General features: G+C 38.2%; 1 protein-coding gene across 2 annotated transcripts in view; it reads left to right on the top strand.

The window, feature by feature from the left end:
• DLGAP2 (discs, large (Drosophila) homolog-associated protein 2) overlaps positions 1-23,103 on the top strand; it is a 98,150-nt gene that overhangs the window by 9,386 nt on the left and 65,661 nt on the right. The window contains exons 1-3 of one of the 2 annotated variants that reach the window (XM_010191337.1): positions 63-104; positions 5,513-6,574; positions 21,192-21,403. In XM_010191337.1, the coding sequence (XP_010189639.1) occupies positions 5,573-6,574; positions 21,192-21,403 (1,214 nt within the window). In that variant the 5' untranslated portion in view covers positions 63-104; positions 5,513-5,572. Of the gene's footprint in view, positions 1-62; positions 105-5,504; positions 6,575-21,191; positions 21,404-23,103 lie in introns of those variants that run through there. The other variant, XM_010191336.1, reaches the window with a different exon arrangement.

Below are 23,103 nucleotides of genomic sequence, written 5' to 3'. Positions count from 1 at the left end.
TGTAAACACAGCCATATGTGCCAACCACAAGGACGGCTCAGGATCCTGAACAGAGAGGTATTTCATTTCCAAGGAAAGTGTCAGAACAAGACAGGGATCCACATGCAGCCAGCCCATGGCTGGTGTTTCTTCGACAGCCTCGGGCATTTTGATGTTTGGCTTCAGGTCCTCAGAAATGCCTACTTCTCTCCTTTGATTGCACAGGGAGACTGGCTGCATAAAGTACCTTGTTGCAATAGTCCTCAGAGAGCAAATTTTACTTATTTTTCAGGGGATCCTACTCCTCAAATTTCAGTATTTCAGGTAAGCAGCCTGAGATGTTAGATAGGAATTCACAGATAGGTGAATGCACTGCATGCAGTGCAAATGTGTCAACTCAGTGTAACAGAAAACACAAGTAATTTCCTGAAGCTGGATGTTAAAGTCAGGTAGTCACCCAATCTTTGCAATTTTATGTAAATTTTGTACAATTTGTTGTGCTATGTAAATAGGTTGGAAATCTCATGAGACCAGAATAGCAGTTTAAGGCATTTCCAGAATTCCTTCCTTGCACCTGGCAGGTTATTAACTCTTTTCAATCCCTGGAAATATCCATTTTCAAAGTTAGAATAAAACAGAGAAAAATATTATAACGAGTTAATGAGGAAACAGTACTTATCTAATGCTACTTACTGCAGTCCTTGGGAAGACAAACCTCCAGCTAAAACATTTTATTTATACATTTTAATATTTAATATGTACTTATTTGATTATTATACTTGTTTTTACACTATTTAGTATTTGTATTAGTTATAAGTTAGACTGCAAGTATATTTTTTTCATACTACATTGCAGAACTAATTGAACTGGGAGAAACAGCCCAATGCAGCAGTCTGGTTTTCTGCACCACATCTTTTTGAAAGCTACGTTAGGTATCTCTTTTCAGCAACACATTTTACTGGTTACACTATACAAAAGAACTGTTTCTTCTCCAATAGAAACAGAACAAATGTTTCAGATGGGAAAGCAGTTTAAGAAGGAGTTTATAAGGTTAAAGCATTTTAAATTAATTTTTCAGTAGAAAAATAAGTGCTTTGCAATAGCTAGCTAGCTAGCTAGCTAGCTAGCTAGATAGGTAAATAAATAGATACAAAAATCAGGCAGCATTTAGTAGTTCCAGGAATTAATTTTGTGCTCCAAAAGCTTGCTTTCAGTCCGTAACACACAAAATGATTTGTACAAAAAAAATTGTGGAGACATGTACTTCTTTTGAATGTCAGAGAGGTTTCCAGTGTTTTTACATTGATTTTCTTTAACAAAGAGCAGTGTTCCAGGAACTCTAGAGATGCACAGGCCTTATGCTTCATTGTTCAGAGGTTTTTAGCCCTTTTGTCCTAGAACATTAATATTAATTCTAGTTCATTATTTCAAAAAAAATTCTTGGTCCTTGAAACTCTTTCCTCCCTTGATACTGACTGGCACAAGGAAGAAGCTTGAACTCTCTAAAAATTGTAACCATTCCCTGAAGACAGGCAAATTAACATCTGCTTGGGGTAAGAGAGCCACTCCTTTAGAATCAGAAAGACCAGAAGAAAAAAGAAGGGAAAAAAAGCAGGAAAGGACGTGGCATAACAGGGCAAGAGTTGACATAGACAGGAAGGAATGCAGAAATCCTTCCATCTGTCAAGGTTAAAGTTGACTGTATCTGTACACTAGTCTCTGAAAAGAAGAGCTTTAAAGGATTTTCAGGATTTTGGAATTACTAGGTTCTCTCTGAGATAACAGCCCGGGTCTTGGTTTAGATACCCCCACAGTATTTGTGTATTATCTGACTGCCCATTGAAGTCAATGGAAAGATTCCATTTTGCTCTGACAAAAATCTTTAAAAAAGCCATTCCTGTGCTTAGGTATAATTTTTTCACTGTTTCTGTTCCTCTGCCTGCTTTGGATTACTTTTGTTTGTTCTTCTGTCTCCCTTCAGTTCTTTGGTTCTGATGGTGGCACTTTCTTTAAGGGACTAGACATCAGTATCCTCAATTACTTTTATATTCTTCTATTTTTAGAGTGATTACCCTAAAGAAACATAGCAGCTGCTGAAAAAGAAAAAAAAAAAGCAGCAAGCTTTTATTTTATTCTAGATATCATTATCTCCAAGACATAGACTAAAATTCCAGTCCAATCTGTGATTATTGGATAAATATGGCATTATTAACAGATTGAGAAAAAACATTAATAATGTAGCTTTACGAATTTTTATGAATCAGATGAGCTGTGGACATTGACCATAGACACAATTTTAGCCCCTTCCAAATGCTAGAAAAGTATGTTAGCTTAATTGAATTTCAAGCCAGCACATTTTTCTCTGCGTTTCTGGCAGGCTAAGAGCTAGCACATGGTCAATTACACTGGTCTGGTACCATACAGTAATTCATTCAGCCATAGCTCAGCTGTTTCTTCAAGCCTTGAAAAGGCCTCTGGAAAAATGTTGAGTGAATAGTACAAAGCACAGATGACTTGATAAATGTATATATTATAATGCAAAATTTTGAAGATTTTTCAAAGGTATTGTAAGAAGAAGTAATGGTGCCTAGGACATTGGACAGGTTTGATGTCCCAAGTAAAGCCTGAACCTAATTGGAGCAATAAATTTAGATGATGCACATGAAAGTAATTTGGAACTTTATCTAGTATCAGTTGCTCTCTATGGCAGTTTTAAGAGGGGAAAATTCATTTTGGAAAATGCCCCCTTCTTAATTCAGTTTTTAATTATTTTGATTATGCTTATTAAATGCCTATAGCAGTTTCTAACTATAGTGTTTCAAACAAAAAAATATCAGACATTCCATAAGGCACATAAAATGCTATAAGGCTGTGAAAGCAACATACAGAAAATTGTATTTTTCTATAGTTGCACTAAGCTAGAATCATAGGGAGTCATGAGGGATGGAAAAGCTGTTGTTTGATTATCCATTGCAGTGCAATCAAATCATGCTGTCTCATATTCCTAGGGATGTAACAGGATGAAAATGTTTGAAGCCTTCTGGGCTATGTTTGATGCTGTGTGAGGCCTAAAGAAATCACTACGGATGAGCAGTTCTGTGCTAGGGAACTTGTTTGAATGAGTTTGAGTTTCTTATTCCTGTCTAACTCTTTTTCATTCTGGATCTCTGCCATGCACTTCCCTTTTTTTTTGTTTTTTGTTTTAAAATGCATTGGCAATTCAGAGATACAGTACAAGAGTTGCCTTCACTTATAGATGTGCAAGATGGTGACAAAAAGGCTCTGGCCCATACCACTGTGAAAACGAACATCAGCACATCCACATCCAGAGTTGCCTGTATTCCAATTTCAGTTTCTGTAAAAGGAGAACAGTGCCTTCCACAACTCCTGGGATTGTAAGAACTAATGCAGTAATCTCTGTCAGGTGCTTTGGGAACCCTTGATGGGAAGCACAAACTAAGTTCAACACATGGACCATTATTATTCCCCTGATAATGTGTGGTAATATACTGGGTCAAGTACCATTGATTACAGTGCTACTTATGTGGCTGAGTCCCAATGTACTGTTATAATTTACTGCCTTGTCTATATATAGCTGTATTTTTAATTGAATAACCAAAATTATGTTATTTCAGATAAGCTATATTTCCTTTTTGTAACTACATTTATGCATGGTATTATAATATAAATCAAACAACAGATTGAGTAATCAGCAGTAGTATGTTTTTATTTTAATGTGAATATAGCCAAGAATTAAGTAAAAGAAACTGGTATAAAAATACAAGCAGGGAAAGAGAGATACATATACACACACACACATGACTTTCACACCATTATAAGGTCTGGAGGTGACATTTGGGTACTTAAATCCATCTTTGACTTCAGTGTGGGGGGATTGTGCCTAGTATGAAGAATACTTTACTGTTTATTAGTTTAATGTTACATTCATTTTAAAACATTATGTGCAGCTCTGTTTAAATTAGGCTGTAACAAAATTTTCTAAGCATCTTCCACTATAGGAAATGTAGAACATTTAGGTTATGAGATTGCTGATGTTAAAGACTTCCAATAAATTGTGTTCTGTACTGATGGTATCATGACATAACACTTATTTGTTGAATAAAATTAAAGATATATGGGTATTGATCTCTTTCATGACCATATCCAGGAACTGAGTTTTCACCAGCAGTGGGAATAGGATTTAGGGAAGTTCTGTCATGTGCTTTGAAACCCCTCAAAGTGCTGTTGGCAACTGTGCTATCTCTTCAAGCTGGTCTCCAGTGCCCAGTTATGTTGTTATATATAACGAGTACATATTCTCTGCCTTCCACTCGGGTTGAGGCCCCCAACTTCCTTGTTTCAGGCACCTGTGCAAGATTAGTTAGATTCTTTAAAGCAAATTTGCAGAAAGACTATGCTAGGTGGGTTGGATAAACACTTATGCATCTGTTTGATCCTCTGAAGGATTGTCTTGCATCCTATATGTTTGTCTGCTTTTGAAATGCTGCTTAAATAAGCTGAAATTGAAGAGGGAAAGTGAATGTGAAAATTGAATTGAAGCATTTCTGGTTTTTTTAATTTTATGTTTGTAGCATTTGACAGCTGCAAGAAATGAGAAAAAAAATCAAAGACATGATTATCAGAATCTTTGCTTCCAAGCTACTCTTATTTAGTAATCATGCTTGTTTAATAACCACAACTTGAAGGATGTGATCCATAGGAACAAGCGATTGAGTATATAAAAACTCTTAGCTTGCACCTACAGATATTCATTTTATCAGGAATAACACAGAGTCATGAAATAAATATTTTGTCATTTGGACATAAAAAAGGAAAAACTGCCTAGAACAGAAGACTTTACATATATGGGAATACCGATAATACTTCTGGACTAAGGATAATAGATGTTCAAATATTATGAAATGCTTATTCATAAACTGTTAAATTATATAAAAATTAAGCTTCATTTCAGCATGTTCATATTATTTTTCTCTTTACTGTTTATTATTAATGTTTATGAAGAGTTAACTTGAGATCCTGAAGCTGAGATTCATTTAAGGAAATGAAGTTCAGTTTGTGATACGAAAATGACTCCAAGGAAAAAGGATACATTTAGATTTAGATTATGTCCAACTGAGAAACACAGCAATAGGAACTAGATCCATGTAACTTAAATGACTATTCACAAAGCTTGACATATGAATTCCAGATAAGAAATAATAAACTGAATACTTGAATGTATCCATTAAATCTATTTGAGTAAATTTGTGTGACGAATAGCTTCATAAAATTTAGAGCTGCTAGCAGACAAATTTGCAAACACGAAGGAGGCTGCATTCACCCCATAATTTCCTTGTAATGAGCGATTTTAACCAGTTTTAAAATGGTAAAAGAAATTCCATGAATGGTAGAATTTTCCATCATGCTTATAGAGAAAAAATCTTTAGTTTTGCAATATACTTGGGTTTTGCAAGTTAATCTTTTAATCAAACACATAATACAGGTTTTATGTGTTCTCCTGACAGACCAGCAGTACTCATGGTCGCCTTCTCCGCACTTCAATGAGGAAAGATACTCTCCTGCTCTGAGGAATATGAAAGGATTATCTGGTAGTCGCAACCAACCACAGTTATGTTCAGCTCATACTTGTGGCTTAGCAACCCCTGAAGATTGTGAACACACTCACGACCATATTCACCATGGGCAGGAGCCAAGGCAATCATATCTTCTCAGCCCCACGGAGAGTTGCCCGATGGACCACCATCGTTGCTCGCCACGCAGCTCCATTCATTCTGAGTGCATGATGATGCCCATGGTAATGGGCGATCACATGTCAAGTAGCACTTTCCCCAGAATGCACTACAGCTCACATTACGACGCAAGAGACGACTGCACCATGTCTCACGGTAACCCTAAGATTAACCGTATTCCTGCAAATCTTTTGGACCAATTTGAGAAACAGCTTCCTCTTCACCGGGATGGGTTTCACACTTTACAGTACCAGAGGACCTCGACAGCTGCAGAACAACGCAGTGAGAGCCCGGGAAGAATACGCCATCTCGTTCATTCAGTCCAGAAGCTTTTCACTAAATCTCATTCTCTGGAAGGATCATCCAAGGGCAACGTTAATGGAACCAAGGGAGACAGTCGAGGGGACGACCATCATCATGGGCACCATTCCAAGCATAGCAAAAGGAGTAAAAGTAAGGAACGAAAACCAGAAACCAAGCATAAATCTGGAATGAGCAGCTGGTGGAGCTCTGATGATAATTTGGACAGTGATAGCACTTACCGAACCCCTAGTGTGGTAAATAGGCACCATACAGATCATATATCCCATTGCTACCCTGAGGCGCTCCAGGGACATTTTGGGGATCTCTCATTGAAGACTTCCAAAAGTAACAATGACGTAAAATGTTCAGCTTGTGAAGGGCTAGCAATGACCCCTGATGGTAAATATATGAAAAGGAGTTCTTGGTCCACGCTTACAGTAAGTCAGGCTAAAGAAGCTTATCGCAAATCATCGCTGAACTTAGATAAGCCTCTGGTTCATCAGGAAATCAAACCTTCCTTGAGGCCATGCCATTACCTTCAGGTAAGAGGAAGAATTTCTTAATTTCTGTAATGGAAAAAGCATCACAGTTTGTGCCATTAAAGCACTGAAAAAGATACAAGGGTAATCTGTGTATCTCTCTTAGTGAATATCTGTATGGCTCTCCTAATGCAGATATTCTGTGAAAGTGAGAAAAGTCTAGCCTTTGTCTTGGTTAATCAGGCACAGATTAAAAGCTTAATAAAACTGGTGTCACATAAATTAGTTTAAGGTCACTGAATGTGTTTTTATCTTCGGAGTTCCCACTGAACATCTCGATAAAATCCATACAGCAGACTAAATAAGGGCCAGTTCTTCCAGCAGTCTGAATCTAGAAAATGTATGTCAAATACAATTGCAAATGAGTAATTTTAAAAACAGGCTGCGTGTTATTTTTGTGTTATATTATTCCTTTTCTTCAGGTTGTTGTAAGTAACAGGAGAATAGATTTACTGGTGTACTCAATTGCTTTGTTGTGATGATGATTATTCACAAACTTCTTTGTGAGTGGGTCACCCCACTTGTTAAAAGTTATACGGGAACCTCAGGGAGATTAATATTTCAGGCCTGATACTCACTGTTTGTGGTGGTGTTCTTCACACTTGTTTTCTTTAGCAGCAACCAAGCAGCTCCCACTTTCTCCTACATTCAAACTTTTATACCTGCTCCTTGCGGCCATTTGCCATCCCAAAGTCATGTTAGTGTGGCCATTTATATCACTAGATATTAAAGTGATATGAGTTTAAAAATTAGCTTTCAAAATATTTTTTTAGGCATTTACATAATTTACATGGCCTAGGTCCAGCACAGTCTCATTAGCACATCAGGGTGTACAGAGAACTGCAGCGGGAGTAGAACAAGAAGGAGGGAGTAGCTGGGAGGATAACTTCTTCAGCTAGCTTTGCCACTGGAACAAAGTACGATACCCTGTGGTATTTTTACCAAGCACAGTCTGCAAAGCCCACATTGTTCTGAGTACCTTTTCTTTTATTTCTTTTTAAAGAAGCTCTTTTTCTCCAGAACTTATCTGATTCTCACATTAACGTGAGCAAATCTCCACTTCAGACATATGTATTTAGAGATTTTCAGCTCCTGTGGGCTCTGCAGAAGCCAACAAACAGAGAGTAGCAGCCATTGTACTTCCATGCAGAGCTCTCTGCCCTCTGAGCAATGGGGGACCCATAGTAATGAGTCATACTTGAAGAGCCAGACTTTTTCAAATGCAGATGCAGACATCCAGGATCAATCTTCCCTACTGAAACAGGGAAGGTTCCTCATGGCAGAGAAAGACAAATAAAGAAATTGTAACCTTCCATGCAAATTGATTCCAATTTAGAGTGACAGCTGTGATATTTTATCGAATCCAAGTAGAGTTCTCATATGTGTAAAACTGACTATCCTTCCCTGGAAGTTTTTAATCTAACTCAATGAGCCAGGACTGGAAGCGCATCCTGTGCAGAGACTTCCACTTGTGCCTGTGCTCTAAATCCACATGTAGAGCTCCAACGTTACAGAGAAGTTTAGATATGGCTCGCTTTTTCCTTGTAATGACATACTTCTACTTCCACACTGACAGTTCTGGTTCCTCTACATTTCTCCTGGGTTTTGCGGTTTCCTTCTCATCATGTTTCATTGTTTCTTCTTCCCTTCTCTCTTTATAAATCGGTTGTTTGGTTTTTTTTTTGCAGAAGCCACCAGATTTTACTTTTCATGGTCTTTCTTCTTACTCCCTACTTATATCAACATCCTCAAGTTAATGTGAAACACTGAGTTCACAAACTGAGTTATCACTAAGGTTTAGATCAAGCCCAGTGGCAAGCCTAGGGAAAAAGAAAGCATTTTTTGCAGTGTCATTGTTTTATGCTTTTTGTAATTTTGGGATGACTACAGAAAGCATTTTTCATCCAGTTATTAGGAAGGTTCATCCACTGTAGGTTCCTCTTGATTAAAATCTAAGAGGTGTGAACTTTATTTTTTACTGCACAAGAGACTTTCTCTGTGATCTTTGTTATTAAGCCCCTTTAAAAATGGAATAGTAACCATTCCCTATTCACAGAGATCCTATAATCGAAATCTGTTAAGACTTGAGTGTTCAGTTACTACAGTAAAGAATCTATAGTTGTATTCAAAGCAATAATACCAGGAATTCTGGAGCAGGAATATCCTCTTTGCAAGATAATAAAACAAAATATATGTTCTGTAGAATCTGCATATGCTGTTCAGAGCACAGATATCTTTCAAGTTGAGTGGCTGGCTGATTCACTAGCCCAAGGTCAGGAAACAAATTGAAGGGACACCATTCTGTCAATGCCATAACTAAATGCTTAGTTTTGAAACTTCTACTTTGAGGGATGCCGGGCTGTCACATGGTAATCATTAAGACCAGAGATATAAGTCCCATTATTAGCTCTGCCATGAACTTTCTCTCTGACCCAGGAAATGTAATTTGTTAATCACTGCACACTTCAATTACTGTGTCTGCAGAACTGGAGAAGGATATTCAGCTTTTCTTACAGCAATGTAAGAAGCATCACTAAATAATGATGGGATGAAAATAATAATTAGGTTCAGAAACTGAGAAAGGTGGAGAAACATGTCAGGATCCCTAGCCAGGAGAGTTTACTGCCTTGCCTTGCCTTGCTCCAGAATATCTGGAAACAAGAATCCAAGGAAATATGAAGCTGATTATACAGCAGCAGATTTCCCTGAGGTGCACAAGTGAACAGATTAGCAAAAAACTCCAGGCCCTTCACAGGATCTCTGTGTTTATAGCATTACAACATATGATATTAAAAGACATTTCTCCTGAGTGATGTCAGCTAAATATTTTTAAATTCTTTTTAAAGCAAAGCTGTGAAATTATAGTCCTTCAGAAATCTTGTGTATGAGTGCACAAACATACCCCAGAATGATGAAAAAATATTTTCTATGTTTATATATTAGTATTATAAATTTATAATACATATATGGCTTTTACTCTGCTACCTAGTTATATCAGGATTTGCTGTACCCAACTAACTTTTCTATCTACTCATCTCCTCCTTGATATTTTTTTCTTTTGACACCAGTACAATATATTGCTATTTCTGTTTTCCACTGTTTTGAAATACAAAGTCCCAAACTGGAAGACCATGGCAGTGTCCTAGGCCTGTGCTTGAGACCGTGTTTTCTGTGTTGTGCTTCTGGGTTTCCATTTTGACTTCCACAGTAATTACTGAGCTGCTTTTTCCTTAAAACTGAAACTCTGAAGAGTGAACAAAGGAAATTCCTTTCTAAGAAGTGAGCTTCTATCAGACTCACAGATGCCTGAAAACAGGAGATGAGAAAGAGGTTTTGAAGGCATCTACACATTATATACTTAAGTCATGTCCTAGGGTTGAAAGAAGGTATTTCTTTAACCTGGTAAATCTCCAAGCTTACACTTTGGCTCCTCTCGTAGGGTTTCCCATTCCCTACTCCTTCCCAGACAGTCCTTAACCTAAGTTAAAGATGATTCAGTCAGTGGGCTTTGTTCCAGCATGGGTCGTCATCTCATCCAAAAGTGGACAGTTTGAGACAACTAAATGAGTACAAATAAAGCTGTATAAAATAGTAATTTTTTTTCTCATCTAAAGCTCAGATAGATTTACATCACTTCTGCTGCAGTGAAGGTGGTAGGAACAGGAGCAGAGAGCAGCCATTTGTAACTATACACTAACAGCATTTGTCAGATTCTTGTGAAAGATGAGTCGCAGTCTTTATATATGAGTCTTTAATTTCTGTTTTGAATGCAGACAAATAGAGCTACAAATGCATTTCTGGGCACAAAAAACTTCTATCTCACTCTGCAGGCAGAATAGCCCAAGTAGATCCCACATGCAGTAAGTAAAGTGCCCTTTTGTATAGCTTTAGGTATAGTGGCTGCTACTGGTCTCCATGTCATTTTAATTTTAATATAAAATATGTTAAGAAAAAGATAAATGAGTTATGAGATCTCTTCTGTCTTCATCAGCTGTTTTGGCTAATTAGGTTTAGCACATATACAGTGCAATGGCTTTGATTAATTTTGCTCTGATATGAGTATTAGTGAGGAGCAAAGATTTTGACTGGTGAAGCGGTGGGACAAAGAGAAAAGGAAAAATGAATATGAACTAGATAGCTGTGCTAAAATGATGGATACAGAAGTGCCACTTTTGGTTTCCAGGACTGAAATACCTTTGAATGCTAGTTAAAGAAAAGTAATTCCTACAATAAAGCCAAAAAACAGGCAAGAGCACAGGAGTCTGCATCACTGAAGTTATGGAGCACAGTGCTACGTGTCACTGATTAATATTCCTCCCTCAGCCATTCAACAGCCTGCGAAGCAGCAAGCAGTCAAGGTAAACATACCACAAGGTACAGTGAGTGAGTCAGCACTGGAAAAGAAAATAGCATGTTGTGCTAAAAATGGCTTCAGCCCACTCCTGTCTTCCTAGTGCTTTTAAGTACTGGCGTCATCTGTTACAGCACTGGCACTGCTAAGCATGTGGGTAATAATGTCAGCTGTGTACTCTGCAGAATGAAAGAAAAGCACAAGCGTTGGTCTCTTAATAAAGGAAAAAGAAAAAACAGCAGTTTCAACAAGGCTCTTTGCTGGTTTATGTTATGTCTACATGGAGAAGAGCTTTGAGGATAAGCTAATGGATAAATAGGCATTAAGCCCTCAATTACATTTTTCCAGGAACTCCCCTGGGGACAGGACAGATTCCCACAACTGATACCGCTGCCCTTTAAGAAGCACACTACTGCTTCGCTCTCTACCCCTGGTTTGCAAGGACGGATGGATTTGAACTTAGTGTGGCTTTCTTAGCACTCATCTTTGTGAAACTAGCTTGTATCTGTTTGCTTGACATAAATCCATATATGAACTACAGAAACTACATCCAATACTCTACCAACTGATGCATACTGTAGAGTTAGCCAGAGCTAGCAGAGTTTTGAAACAAGCATCCAAATCACTATTACCCATGCTGCCTTCACAATGATTTATGACCAGCCACCACTCCAGAATTAACTGGGTTGTTTCCCCAGCAGGAAAAACTAGGATAGATAGTAAGGTAGCAGGGTAGTCTGCATCCTAAATAAGCATGGACACGTGCTGTACCATTTTAATTTCTACAGCCCATTACAGTCCCACAAGGATGTCTCAGCTAGCCCTGTGCCCTCCCAGTCAGGAGTGGAGTGCAAGAGGGACCTGTAATGCCCAGACAGTAAGGGAAGTAATGGAACAGTTAATGCCCCACAGCTGGTTCACAGTGTTAGTATCAGCCTGCAACATCCGACACAGCACCTGGGGCCACTGTGAAGTTATTCCCCAGGTCAGTAAGGGTGTAGTCCTGCCATACAGTGCAGAGAGCTCAGCAGCTCAGGCTTGTTCCTTGTAATGCTCTCTCTACCCATCATTTCTCTGAAGTATTGCACTTGCAATTTTAAGAACATTAAATTTAAAGGATTTAATAAAGCTGACATTCCTCTGTATTTACAGGATGCTGATGGTTTCATATGGCACAAACCCCAGAATTCTTCTTAAATACACCTTCAAAGAGAAAAAGGAGGGGAAAAAAAAAGAAAATAAATACATTCAATCAATGATGGCATAAAACTCTGGCCAAACTCTGTCTCAGTTTACTGGTGTCTTGAATTACTGACCTTATCAGTGATACAGCAATGCACTGCTTCCATGCCCATGTACTAGGATGCTCATATTGGCTGAAATGAGTTGCTGAAGCTTTTCTCCAAACAAGAGCAGAAAGATTTCAGAGTCAGTATTTTCTTAAAGCTGGCAAAACAAATCTCTACTACTGCAGAAATGTCAAAGCCAGGAGTAGAAAAGGGAGGCTGTGATCCCACTGCCCTTTAATCAGGGGGAATTGTCCTCCTTTGTAACATTACTACAGTGTGTTGCCAAATTGTTTTTCAACACTCGCCTCACCAAGGCTGAAGGCTGACCTTTGCAGTTGCTACCCAAAGTTGTCACTGGGTCTGAAGAAGCTTTCAGCCAGGAGAAACTCACTATTTTATACACTTAGGCCAGCTCCATCTGTCAAATGAGACCATCAGGAATGTGCGCTCGAAGGTGTAATGACCGCTCACTCTCCTATGCTGCAGGCTTAGGGCAGAGCCAGCTCCTTGCCGAAGCTGTCTGTACCATTTTTCCTGTAAACAGATGACTGTAAAAAACGGTGAAGCATTCATAAATGTCACTTTGATTTTTTTTTTCCCAACAGGTTTTGGCCATTTTACAGTGCTGTGCTTAAAGTTTGGGTTTTTTTTAAGTGGAGCGGCCGATGCATCCTCAGCTCTGGCGGTTCATGTATTTAAGTAGCTGAATGTCTGTATGGATAAGGTCCCTGGTACACCTGGTAGGGGAACTGATCTTTTCAAAAGTGTGCAGATAGTTCAGCATTGCCTAGTAGTTAGTCAGGAAAAATCTCCTCATTTCAGTTTGTAAACTAATTGGAGTCATCTGGAGTTAACTGTTCAAAACTGTCAATCATTAGTTAAAATGAGAAAACGGGATGAGCGGCAAAAATATCTATTTTATATAGCCTTTAAAATTATTTATATTTTAAAGACAGGTACTGTTTTTTTCAGTAGTAGCCCAATAACAAATAGAAAAAAAAATGTATCATTTCCTGCTTGGATTAAATGAGACATTGTTTACTGCAGGCCTTCTTTTGGGTCACCCTGGCTATGCTGCCTTTTAGGTTCTTCTTCCCTGTCCAGCATCATAATAGCTCTGCAACATTGGAGTTCTTGCTCCATCTGCAGTCTCTGTGCGTTTGGAGATGCTGTGCATTGCATGTTGGGAGCACCTCTCCTTTTCTTCCTTTAAGGGCATTTTTGTCTCTTAGTCTATACTTCTGTGGCCATGAATGGTCTGTAGAGTCTTGCCCTGGTCACAGAGGTAATGATAAGGTGACAACTCTGAATTTCCCTCAGTGTCTGCAGTGGTTATTTGCAGAGGGACCTACAGGTAAATTGGGCTGCTAAGTCATGCAGTGTTGAAAGTCTGGGCTGAAGAGGCTGAGGATACTTTATTTTCCTGCTTCTGAAAGTGGCCAGAAAAGGACAGAATATTAAATCACTGCAATGCGTGTGCTGTGCCACACAGAACCCCAGCTGCCTGCAGGAGCAGTGGACGTCATGCAACGAGGCCATAGGGATGCAGGTGACCCCACATGAGCAGGAGCATCTGCCTCACACTTGGGGAGTCTCCCACAGCTTCACCAGTGAAAAAAGCAGGCTGCTTTTCTTCACTGTGCAGTGCAGGTAGCTGGGCTCCATCTGCCCTGCAAATGTGGTTCAGGCAATTCAGTCTTCCTCTCCCAAAAGTATCTGCCAGGAAAACTTGTATTTAGCTTCAGTTGCTGATACTGTGGTCCCCTGGGCCTCTGCTGCCTTGTCAGTCAGGCAGCTCAGCCGACTGGGATATTCCTGGCTCCCCTTCATCCGTAGTGAGTGACAAGCTGCCATCCAGTTTAGGTCTTTAGCCTTTTGATGCTTGGTTTTAGCAAAATTTGCATTGCAATGAAATGAATTCCATTTATAGAGAAAGATGTAAAGAAAAATGCAGCTGTGGCCCAAAGAGGCAAAGAGATAGAAAAACAAACTCTAGATGGATGACTATGGCAAATTAATTGGCAGAAATACTGCATTTTGTGGCAAGCATGAGAAGTTCCAAGTTTTGGTCTTTGATGCTTCCGTGGACTTCTATTATTGAAATAATCACTACGTTATGCTCCATCTATGCTATCAAACTGCATAGTGTCAGGAGAGGCTCCTTGGCACTGCATCCTCATCCTCTGTACTGTTATGTGGCTCAGCCTGTCTTGGGCATGGTTTTCATCTAAGTCAGCCAGTATTTCCCTAAACAGTTCCTGGGTACAGTTCAGGACTTGGCACAGGCCAGAGACAGTTCCTGGTGGTCACACTGATTTGGAGGCAAAGATTGCTCCATAGAATGGATGCAGAGTGCTGCAGGCCAGCAGGCCTGCAGGCAAGACAAACTTCATTTACTAATGTATGCACATCACCACCCCATCATCATGCCATTTTCATCCCTTGGCTAGCTGTGTGTCCTTCTCCAATGGTTGTGCAGTAGCACAGCGAGTTGGAGCAACTCACCAGCTCAGCTGAAAACTTAACTTTGCTTATCTTTGGTATTGTTGTTAGGCTTATTTTCCAGGGAGCACTCTAAGTCACTTTACCATTACTAGCATTTCTTGAAAAGCTGAATATTGCTTAAGGAAAACCTGCCCCACTAAAGTTAATGTTAGTATAATTTTAAAGCAGCTGAAGCTGACCATGAAGCAGCATCCTGGGTCACTTACCAAAGGAAATAAGCAGCCAACTGGGACCCAGGTTTCTTGGTTGAATACCTACAGTTTCTGTGTCTTAGATTGTGAGGCTATATATATCTAGGTTCCCAAGCCCTTCATTCAGTCCAAACTTATATCAAATTTCTGGCACAAAATCTCAGTGAGCCCCAGGCTTAGAAAGCATAGAATCACATATAGTGTGGACAAGCCTACCACCGCTGTCTGACTGCACCTCACTCCACCGTAACAAAACAGCACAGAGTCCAGCAGGTCCCAGAGGAACCCAACAGAGGATTTGCAGGTGGCTGAACTGCAAGGGTCTTTGCCAGTGGTGTGAGCACAGCAAGTGATGAGGTGGGCATTTGTCCCACATTCATCCAAACAGTATTAACAAAGTGACAGAGTCCTTACAGCACTAGTTACAGTATTTAACTGTCATTGGGTTACAATTCATATAGTTGCTACAGAACCAGTTAGGAAACATAGTGCTGGTTCTTTTTTTTTTTCGTTGAGTTCGTCACTGTTGAGATACGGGTTGTGAAGTACCATTTAAATGAAAGGAGCAGAGTTCTGTAGAAAATGCAGAAGTGGTGACTAAGCAATCCTGAGTACACTGGACAGAAGTCTTCTTTCCATCGAGGACCAGTTAGTGCAGCTTTGCTTGGAACTACACATGAAAATCTAAAATCAGGCAATAAATAATGCTGGTACTGCTTTGCCTATTTGAACAACTCCCAGCTGGAATATTATGTTTGTGTTTTGTGATCTGTACAGGTGTCCAGTTCATTCCCAGCTCCCAAATTCCTGAATTCAAGTTGTTTTCAGCATAAAGCATATATTGTTTGGGATCTACATGATTTTTCTTCTTCTTTCTGTGATACTATGGCTGTTCATAGCAAAGCCTGAAGAAAATGGCTGGCAAGACAAAGATGCCTCTTGCTTTCTCAGATTAGTGCCTTGCATGATGGACAGTGTCAGTGGGCTTTTGGGGAATGCCACAAGAATTCTTTGTGCTGCTGAGCTGTCAAGGGGTTCAGGAAGTTGGGGGTGGCATGTGAAAATTAAAGCTACTTATGAGGATTGGCACTGTTAGTTTTGAGAAGGAGTCCCTGGCATATTTTGTAGAGATTTTTTAATGGTTTCATTGTATAATTAATATTCTTTGAATACTGGATCAGCTCTTTAAAAGAAAAAAAACCACAGAAAAAAACTAGTTAAGAATGTGCACTGAGAATGGTGTTGAGGTGTAGACACAAGGCTAGCTACTGAGGAAAAAAGGTTTTATTTTCAGATACTGCACTCTTCCCTCCTGCAAAAAGCTAGACCAATAGAGTCTAGAGTCCACCGCCACTGAATAGGGGAATGTCGTTAGTGTCATTAACTTCAGAAGAAAATTCTGGTAACTGGTCAGTGTTACTTCTTCAGCAACATTTTTGAAACCGCAGGAGGTCCAGTTCCCAACTCCCACCTCCCATTTTAATATCAAGGAAACTTTCTACTATGCTAAAAAGCATTTCTGTCTGCCTTGCAAGGCTGTCATCTACTTTCATCTACTTGCAGCTGTGCGCAATGGTTCTTTTTCTGACACTCCTTGAAGAAGGTGTGATTTAAGAGGAAATCTCTTACCTCTTTCAGATTGTGTCCTTCTTTTGTGGGGGTGGGAGGGTTATCTTCTTGACCAGGCTGAGAAAGCATAAAATTATAAAAATTACATATCTACTGCATAGTGTTTCATATCTTATCCTCCTTCATATCATTATAGTCTCATTTCATGCACAGACAGCTTCTGCTTCTAGTAAAATGTGAAATTTATATTACTAAAATAAGATTTAGGTCATAATGAATATTTTAGTGCATTTTACTTCTGCATGCTAATTAAATTTCACAGGACTCCTGTGAGGTAGGTAATCCTCATTTTAACCTTTGAGAATAAGAAATATGAAGAAGTGATACTCAGCTCCCTTAGCTGAAGCCATATATCCAGAAGTGTTTCATTTTAGATAGTAAAGGGATATGCCAGATTTTAAGATGATCAGCAGTTTAGCGATGGAGCACCTTTAAAATTCTGGGAGCTGGAAGCAAATGCTGTAGAAGTGGGTGGAACAACGGGAGCAGATCTGTGCCATTGACTGTTGCCAGTTTGACTTCTTTAACTAAATCCTAAACCGAAATCAATCATACAAAAAAAACCCCAAACCCTTGAATTAACAGTGGTCAAAATCCAGAAGAGCTGATATTTCATTGTTTCTTCCCGTTTTTACATCAATATTTCTTAGATACAAGCTTGGGTATTCACACTGCCAGCACTAGTTCCTGAATGGGAGCCTAGATTACCTATCTCTGATTAGATGTAAGGAAAAAACATTTTCCCCCTGAGTGTGGTCAAACATTGGAACAGGTTCCAATTGTGAAGTCTCTGAAAAAAAATCTGTATTTGTTCTTTAGAAGATGGTTTTAGGCTGTGAACAGGAAATGATAGAAGAGTTTTTTTGCTACATGTGATTGGATACAATCAACCCAAGAAAGCAGAAGTGGCTGAGATTTTTCTTCATGCTTTCCATATTGGTTGCTAACTAAAGGGACCTTTTGGTTTCTTTTGGATGCTACTCTGAAGGAGCTAATTCTCCTAAATGCCTTTTATGGGGAAATAAGGGTCCTGCCTAAGGTTCTGGAGTTCACTTTCAGGGTCAGCTCCAGAAAATGTAGTAAGGTACCAGGTACTTTAATAAAATTGGCCCTAGGTGACTAATATAACATATCATACTGAATCAGTAACAGAACAATTAAAAGATCCCAAATTTCCTGAACCTGGTTGTGCTCCTCACAACAGCAGTGCATGAAATTTATGAAAGAGACTCATCATCTTCTGTACCAGTTACAACCAAATCAGCAGCCGGTGACAAAATTAAATGAAAAGATCCAGACCTTGTCAGTTCATTGTTCTTACAAAAGGAATTTCATATGGTAATATGCAATCTAACTCCTCTGTGGATAGGAACTGCATACACAAGGATTCATGTTAACATCTAGAACAGGAGGAAGGCCTTTTTAGACATTATAAATATCAGCACTCATCACTATATGCAAGTAGATAATTAGGGTAATTATTCCCAATTAGCAGCTGCAAGCCCTGCAGATGGGAATTTCAGGGGCTGGTAACTGTTGGAGGAAAGCATTTCTGCAAGCTGCAAAGCCCTTCTCATGTTTTGGAAAATACACATTTCATGACCCTCACACATGCTGTGAAATATTTTTTGTTAATATTTCAAAATAAAGATCTTTCTGCCCTTCTGCTTTTCTTGAAAGCTGTATTGGGGTCTGAGATGGCCTGGATTTGGAAATATTTTTTTCAGGTATTTAACCTATCAGCTAAAGTGAACGATGAACCAGGCCAAACTGGGACTCAGTTTTTGCTTCTGTTGAGATCATGAGGAAAAACAATGTCAAGGACCCTTTTGCTGACTTTTGAAGACAGCAGAAGGACTCCAGCTGTTTTCCTAGGCTCTGCATGAAACTTTCTGTGAGAACACGTTGTCAAACTCCCTTGCCAGGCTCCAGAGGCATTTTCCCCAAGTTCATTGTATTCTGTTCTTTTGAATGCCTCAAGGGTAAAAAAACACACATATTTTAATTGCAAATAATGTTTTTTTCAATCATAAAGGCTTCTGTGATAGTCAATGAGTTACTCAGATTAGAAAGGGATTCTTGGTGCATCTGTGTATACCGTGAGTACATCACAAGCCCAAATGGAGCATTTTTTAGCTTTCATGTGAATTAATTTAACTTTTGAATTCAGAAAGTGAAATAAATGTAAACAACAAAAATAGTAACGCCCATAACTGTAAGTTTTGTCCTCATGAAGCTCCTTATCACAGTGAAGAAATGTAATATTCTAAGTACTTTAATGTAAAATAATCATTCCTATCTTTTAAAGTAAGATTTCAACATCAATCAAGAAATAAGCCTGTGTTTACCCATTTAAATCCAGACGTTATCTAGTTATTTGAACGTGGAATTTCAGATAAAAGAAAGCTGAAAAACTAATCATTTTTGCATTTGAGTAAGTAAAAGGTTATTGATCAATGTCTTTTTTAACTTTCTATTTAATTTTTTTGAGCTAAAATGAATGAAAAAATTCCAAGCCAAAATAAATGTTCTATGAAAAAGTTATTAGCTTTTTGAAAAAAAAGAAAGAATATTAAGACTGAAACTAATAATTCAGCTTTAGTACAGAAAATTGAACAGTATAGTGGGCCCATGTAGTCGCCAATAAATGCTTTTTCAGCATTTGGGTTTTGTTTTTTCACTATACTGCTTTACAAGTAATAAAGAAGATTTAAAAGTAATAGTGTGCTTGTATGATATCAATTAATTTTCCTTAATATAGCTCTCAAATTTATATTTTTACAGTTAATAGACAGCTGTACGTAAAAAACCTTAAGAAAAAGATAATTATTATTTATATTTTAGCAGTCCGGCTATTACAACTGTCACTACATGTAAGTACCTTTTAGGTCTCCTAGAATCTCTCTCCTTCCTCCAACATTAATCTCATACATCCTAGGTCTTAGAAAAGAAATTAGGACGATGTATCACATTTACAGGCTTCAAGTTTGGAAAGATTTTTCATGCTTCTTTTCCTATCACCATCCAAAGCTGAATAATGCGAAAAGTTAGGGGTTTTGCATGATCTAAGCCATATTTCATTTAGGTTCATTCTCTGTCCTATTACTTTGTATAAAACTATAACTCATAATTTTTTCTCTGATATTTGTCTCTAACATTTTTCTGATCTGCATGATCTGTTTCATCTCTTCTTATCTAACTTCATCTTCAGTTTCTCCTTTTTCTCTCCTGAGTTTGTTTCTTTAATATGTCTGTCTTTACTTGTTCACACCCTTTTAAAACTTCATTTCCACCTTAGTCCTTTTTTTGGGCCTCAAAGCTGTTTGTGTGGCTAATTCCTGTAGTTTGAAGAGGCAGTAAAGATGACAAGCAGATCGCGGCAGTTATTTAAATCTGATCTCCAGGACTGCTGAAACCAACGGGAGCATTTGCTTCAGCTCTGCCATGAATTCTCTCTGTAGAAGGTCTCAGATATGTTTAACTTTAAAGCCTTTATTAGACATCCTGCTTCACAGAGACTTCTTAATATCTTTCCAACTGGAAGTTCAGATTTATAGGATATTGGTAAATAATGCCATTGTACTGTTTAATATATATGAAGTCATTATGTTGATAAATGATTTGATGCTGCCAAGTGCATCAGCCCTGGCCCACTAACGTACCTGTCACATCCTTCTTTTTAACCATGAGTCATTATAATGGATTTCAGAGAGGTGCTTATAATCTTTAAGTTAAGTAAATGCTTAAGTGTGTTTCTGGATTAGGACCAGAGGACTCAGCACCTTGGAAGATTAAATAAAAAGCAAAGAATCAGCAATACTGGCAGAGACAGGCTTGCTGAGTTTATCCATAAGTTTTAAAAGAAGGCTGATTTCAGTTTGGATTGGAAAGTCTACTTCTGCTCAATTTGCTGCCAATTTGTGGTGCAGAAGGATACCCATCCACCAGCTGCAGATGATCTGACTACCAGTCTTACTATTTGAAAAACCACCTCAACTGCGTTAAAGCAGCCTCAACTAAATTTATTAATAATTAACTGGCTGCATTCTTGATTTGTAATAGCCTCTATAAAGTATTTTGCAGTTCCTAAATAAGAAAAAAGACAAATTTCCACGTTTGCGTTTTTTTCATGGAAGTTTGACCGAAATCAGAATCCTATCCGTTTATACCAAAATAACAGCTTAATTTAACTTAAATACTTCGCTCACCTTCCTAAAAAGCAGCCAAAGCCCCATATAAGAAGAGCTGGTAAAAGACTCTGAAGTGTGTGGCTTTCAGTGAGTTTTAGGTCTGAGACACCTGATAAACTTACTGTTAATCAGATGAAAATCTGCTTGTAAACTTTAAAGAGGCTAAGCTGAGCTATTTCCTGCAATCTGGAGCATGTCTACAAATAGATATTGCAGCTCAGCTAACAAACCACGACGTGATTGTTCCTTAGGTTCCAACATTTATAAACTGAAAATTTCCATTCTTGAAGTTGGAATTAAATTGCCAAATCATTTGGGGACCTTAGAAATTTCTTTCTAAGTGATTTGTTTCTGAAGAATAAAAAATTCATGGCTTGTCTTTGAAAAATGACAAATTGAAGGAAGTATTTAAATATATTAAAAAATAATGCATGTTTTTCATGTCTGTTTTATGGTCTCCATTAGGTACCTCAGGATGAATGGGGAGGATACCCAGCTGGTGGGAAGGACGAAGAGATCCCCTGCAGAAGAATGAGAAGTGGGAGCTATATTAAGGCCATGGGAGATGAAGAAAGTGGAGACTCTGATACTAGCCCCAAGACATCGCCAAAATTAACGGTTCGACCAGAGTCTTTATTAAAATCCATTGGACAAAGACCACTGGGAGATCATCAAAAGTAAGTTTCACTATACCATGCTATATGACTTTTTGAGAGTTGCCATAACTTGAGTAATTTTTCTTTGTGCCTTACTGGTGGTGGTTAGTATCCATAAGAAAATATGACACTGTCATTAAAAAGCTAACTTTTTTGTCTTCGTTTTAAATTAGATAGTTTCTTGTGATTACTGGATGAAAAACAGTCATCATCCTCCATCCATGTAACAAATCTGCTACTTCAAAAAGAGTTTTTTATGTTTACTAAAGGAAATGTATCCATATTTTTATCAAAAGTTTCAAATTCTGAATATTTCTTCTCTAGAAGGATTGTTTTATATTATAATTCTTTGTTATTTCATGAAACAGAAAATACATGCTATTCTATACTAGGCATAATAATAAGTATATAATTGTGTCATATATTAGTCATCTTACACCTTTTTTAGCAGTACGATGCTTGGTGTATCAGCTATACTGTATCATACTCATTTAAACATATTGTGGAGGGTTTTGTTTGTCTGGGGTGTTTTTCATTCATACTACCTACAATATGACCTATTAAATAGCAAAAGCAAATTTCATAACTATAGGAAAATACATGGTTATATATGTTTTCCAATAGATCTTTATTTTTCTCTCCTCTTTATCCTATCTGTATATCATTTTATAACTAAACTGCAAGTATACTTCTGAAGACAGTTTCAAAGTAGTAGATATCAAACCTGCAGCTTCTAGTAATGTGACTGGGTGTTTCTCATGACTTCGAAAATTAATCTTTTTGCCTGGGAGAAATACATAAAATGAAGAAATTAAGAGTGAAAACTTTGATGGAAGATTGTTTATTGCTCTGTAGGTAATACCATGTATAGTATAGCATAGTGACTCGTTCATAAAACAAAACAAAACAAAAACCTTAGGCAAGAAATACTTTTTGCTTAATTAAAATGAATTATTTAGCTGCACTCTGGAAGAAAACCATGAACTTTCACTATTATTGAAGAGAACAATTTAAAATTACATTCTTTTGTATAGCTTGCTCACACATTTCTGTAGGCTCAATTCGGCTACACAAAAATATCTATACCATGAGCTGCTGTAACATTTCTGAGATACCATGAAACAAAGCTGGCAGGTCTCTGATCTCAACTGGCAAATGAAATCCAGGCAGGATACCTTATGGCATCTCAAAGGGTGCCAGAGACATATGTTTAGGCAACTGAGCCAAATTCTGAACTTGAGTGTGAAGGGTTTGCTAGAATATTTGTTCCAGTGATGAAAACATGGCCTATAACATAAGTATTGCTGGCAGACCTGTACCTGGCTGATTTCCAAAGATGAAATGGTGAGTTTTTAATGAAAGTGGTTGGAAGCAACATTTCAATTTTTTATATCTTCAGTCATTGTATCTGGGCTGAATTTGGGATTTGAGGCATGCTGCCTACATCAACTGGTTCAGTCCAAATTTGAAAAAGTCCCCGGGAAACAAAAAAAGTGGTTAATTTTCAGCTTGTGAGTATGCGTCAGTGAGAGCAGAGAGGTCTTTCAGGATGAGGAGCCCATAATTCTTCAGCCAGGGTGGAGGCAGATGTGAGTTCTTCAGTCCTGGATTTTCTTGTAAACGGCTCCGAAAGCTGTGGGTTCTGCAAAAGGGCAAGAATCCTAAGATGTGCTAATGGAGAGTGATTTAACATCTGTAGCTTGTTAAGAGTAACCCAGGGA

The sequence above is a fragment of the Mesitornis unicolor genome, unplaced genomic scaffold (assembly GCF_000695765.1).
Source record: "Mesitornis unicolor isolate BGI_N332 unplaced genomic scaffold, ASM69576v1 scaffold10079, whole genome shotgun sequence".
NCBI lineage: Eukaryota > Metazoa > Chordata > Aves > Mesitornithiformes > Mesitornithidae > Mesitornis > Mesitornis unicolor.
The sequence above is the reverse complement of the archived record's forward strand: the minus strand, read 5'-3'. Positions and strand labels throughout refer to the sequence as shown.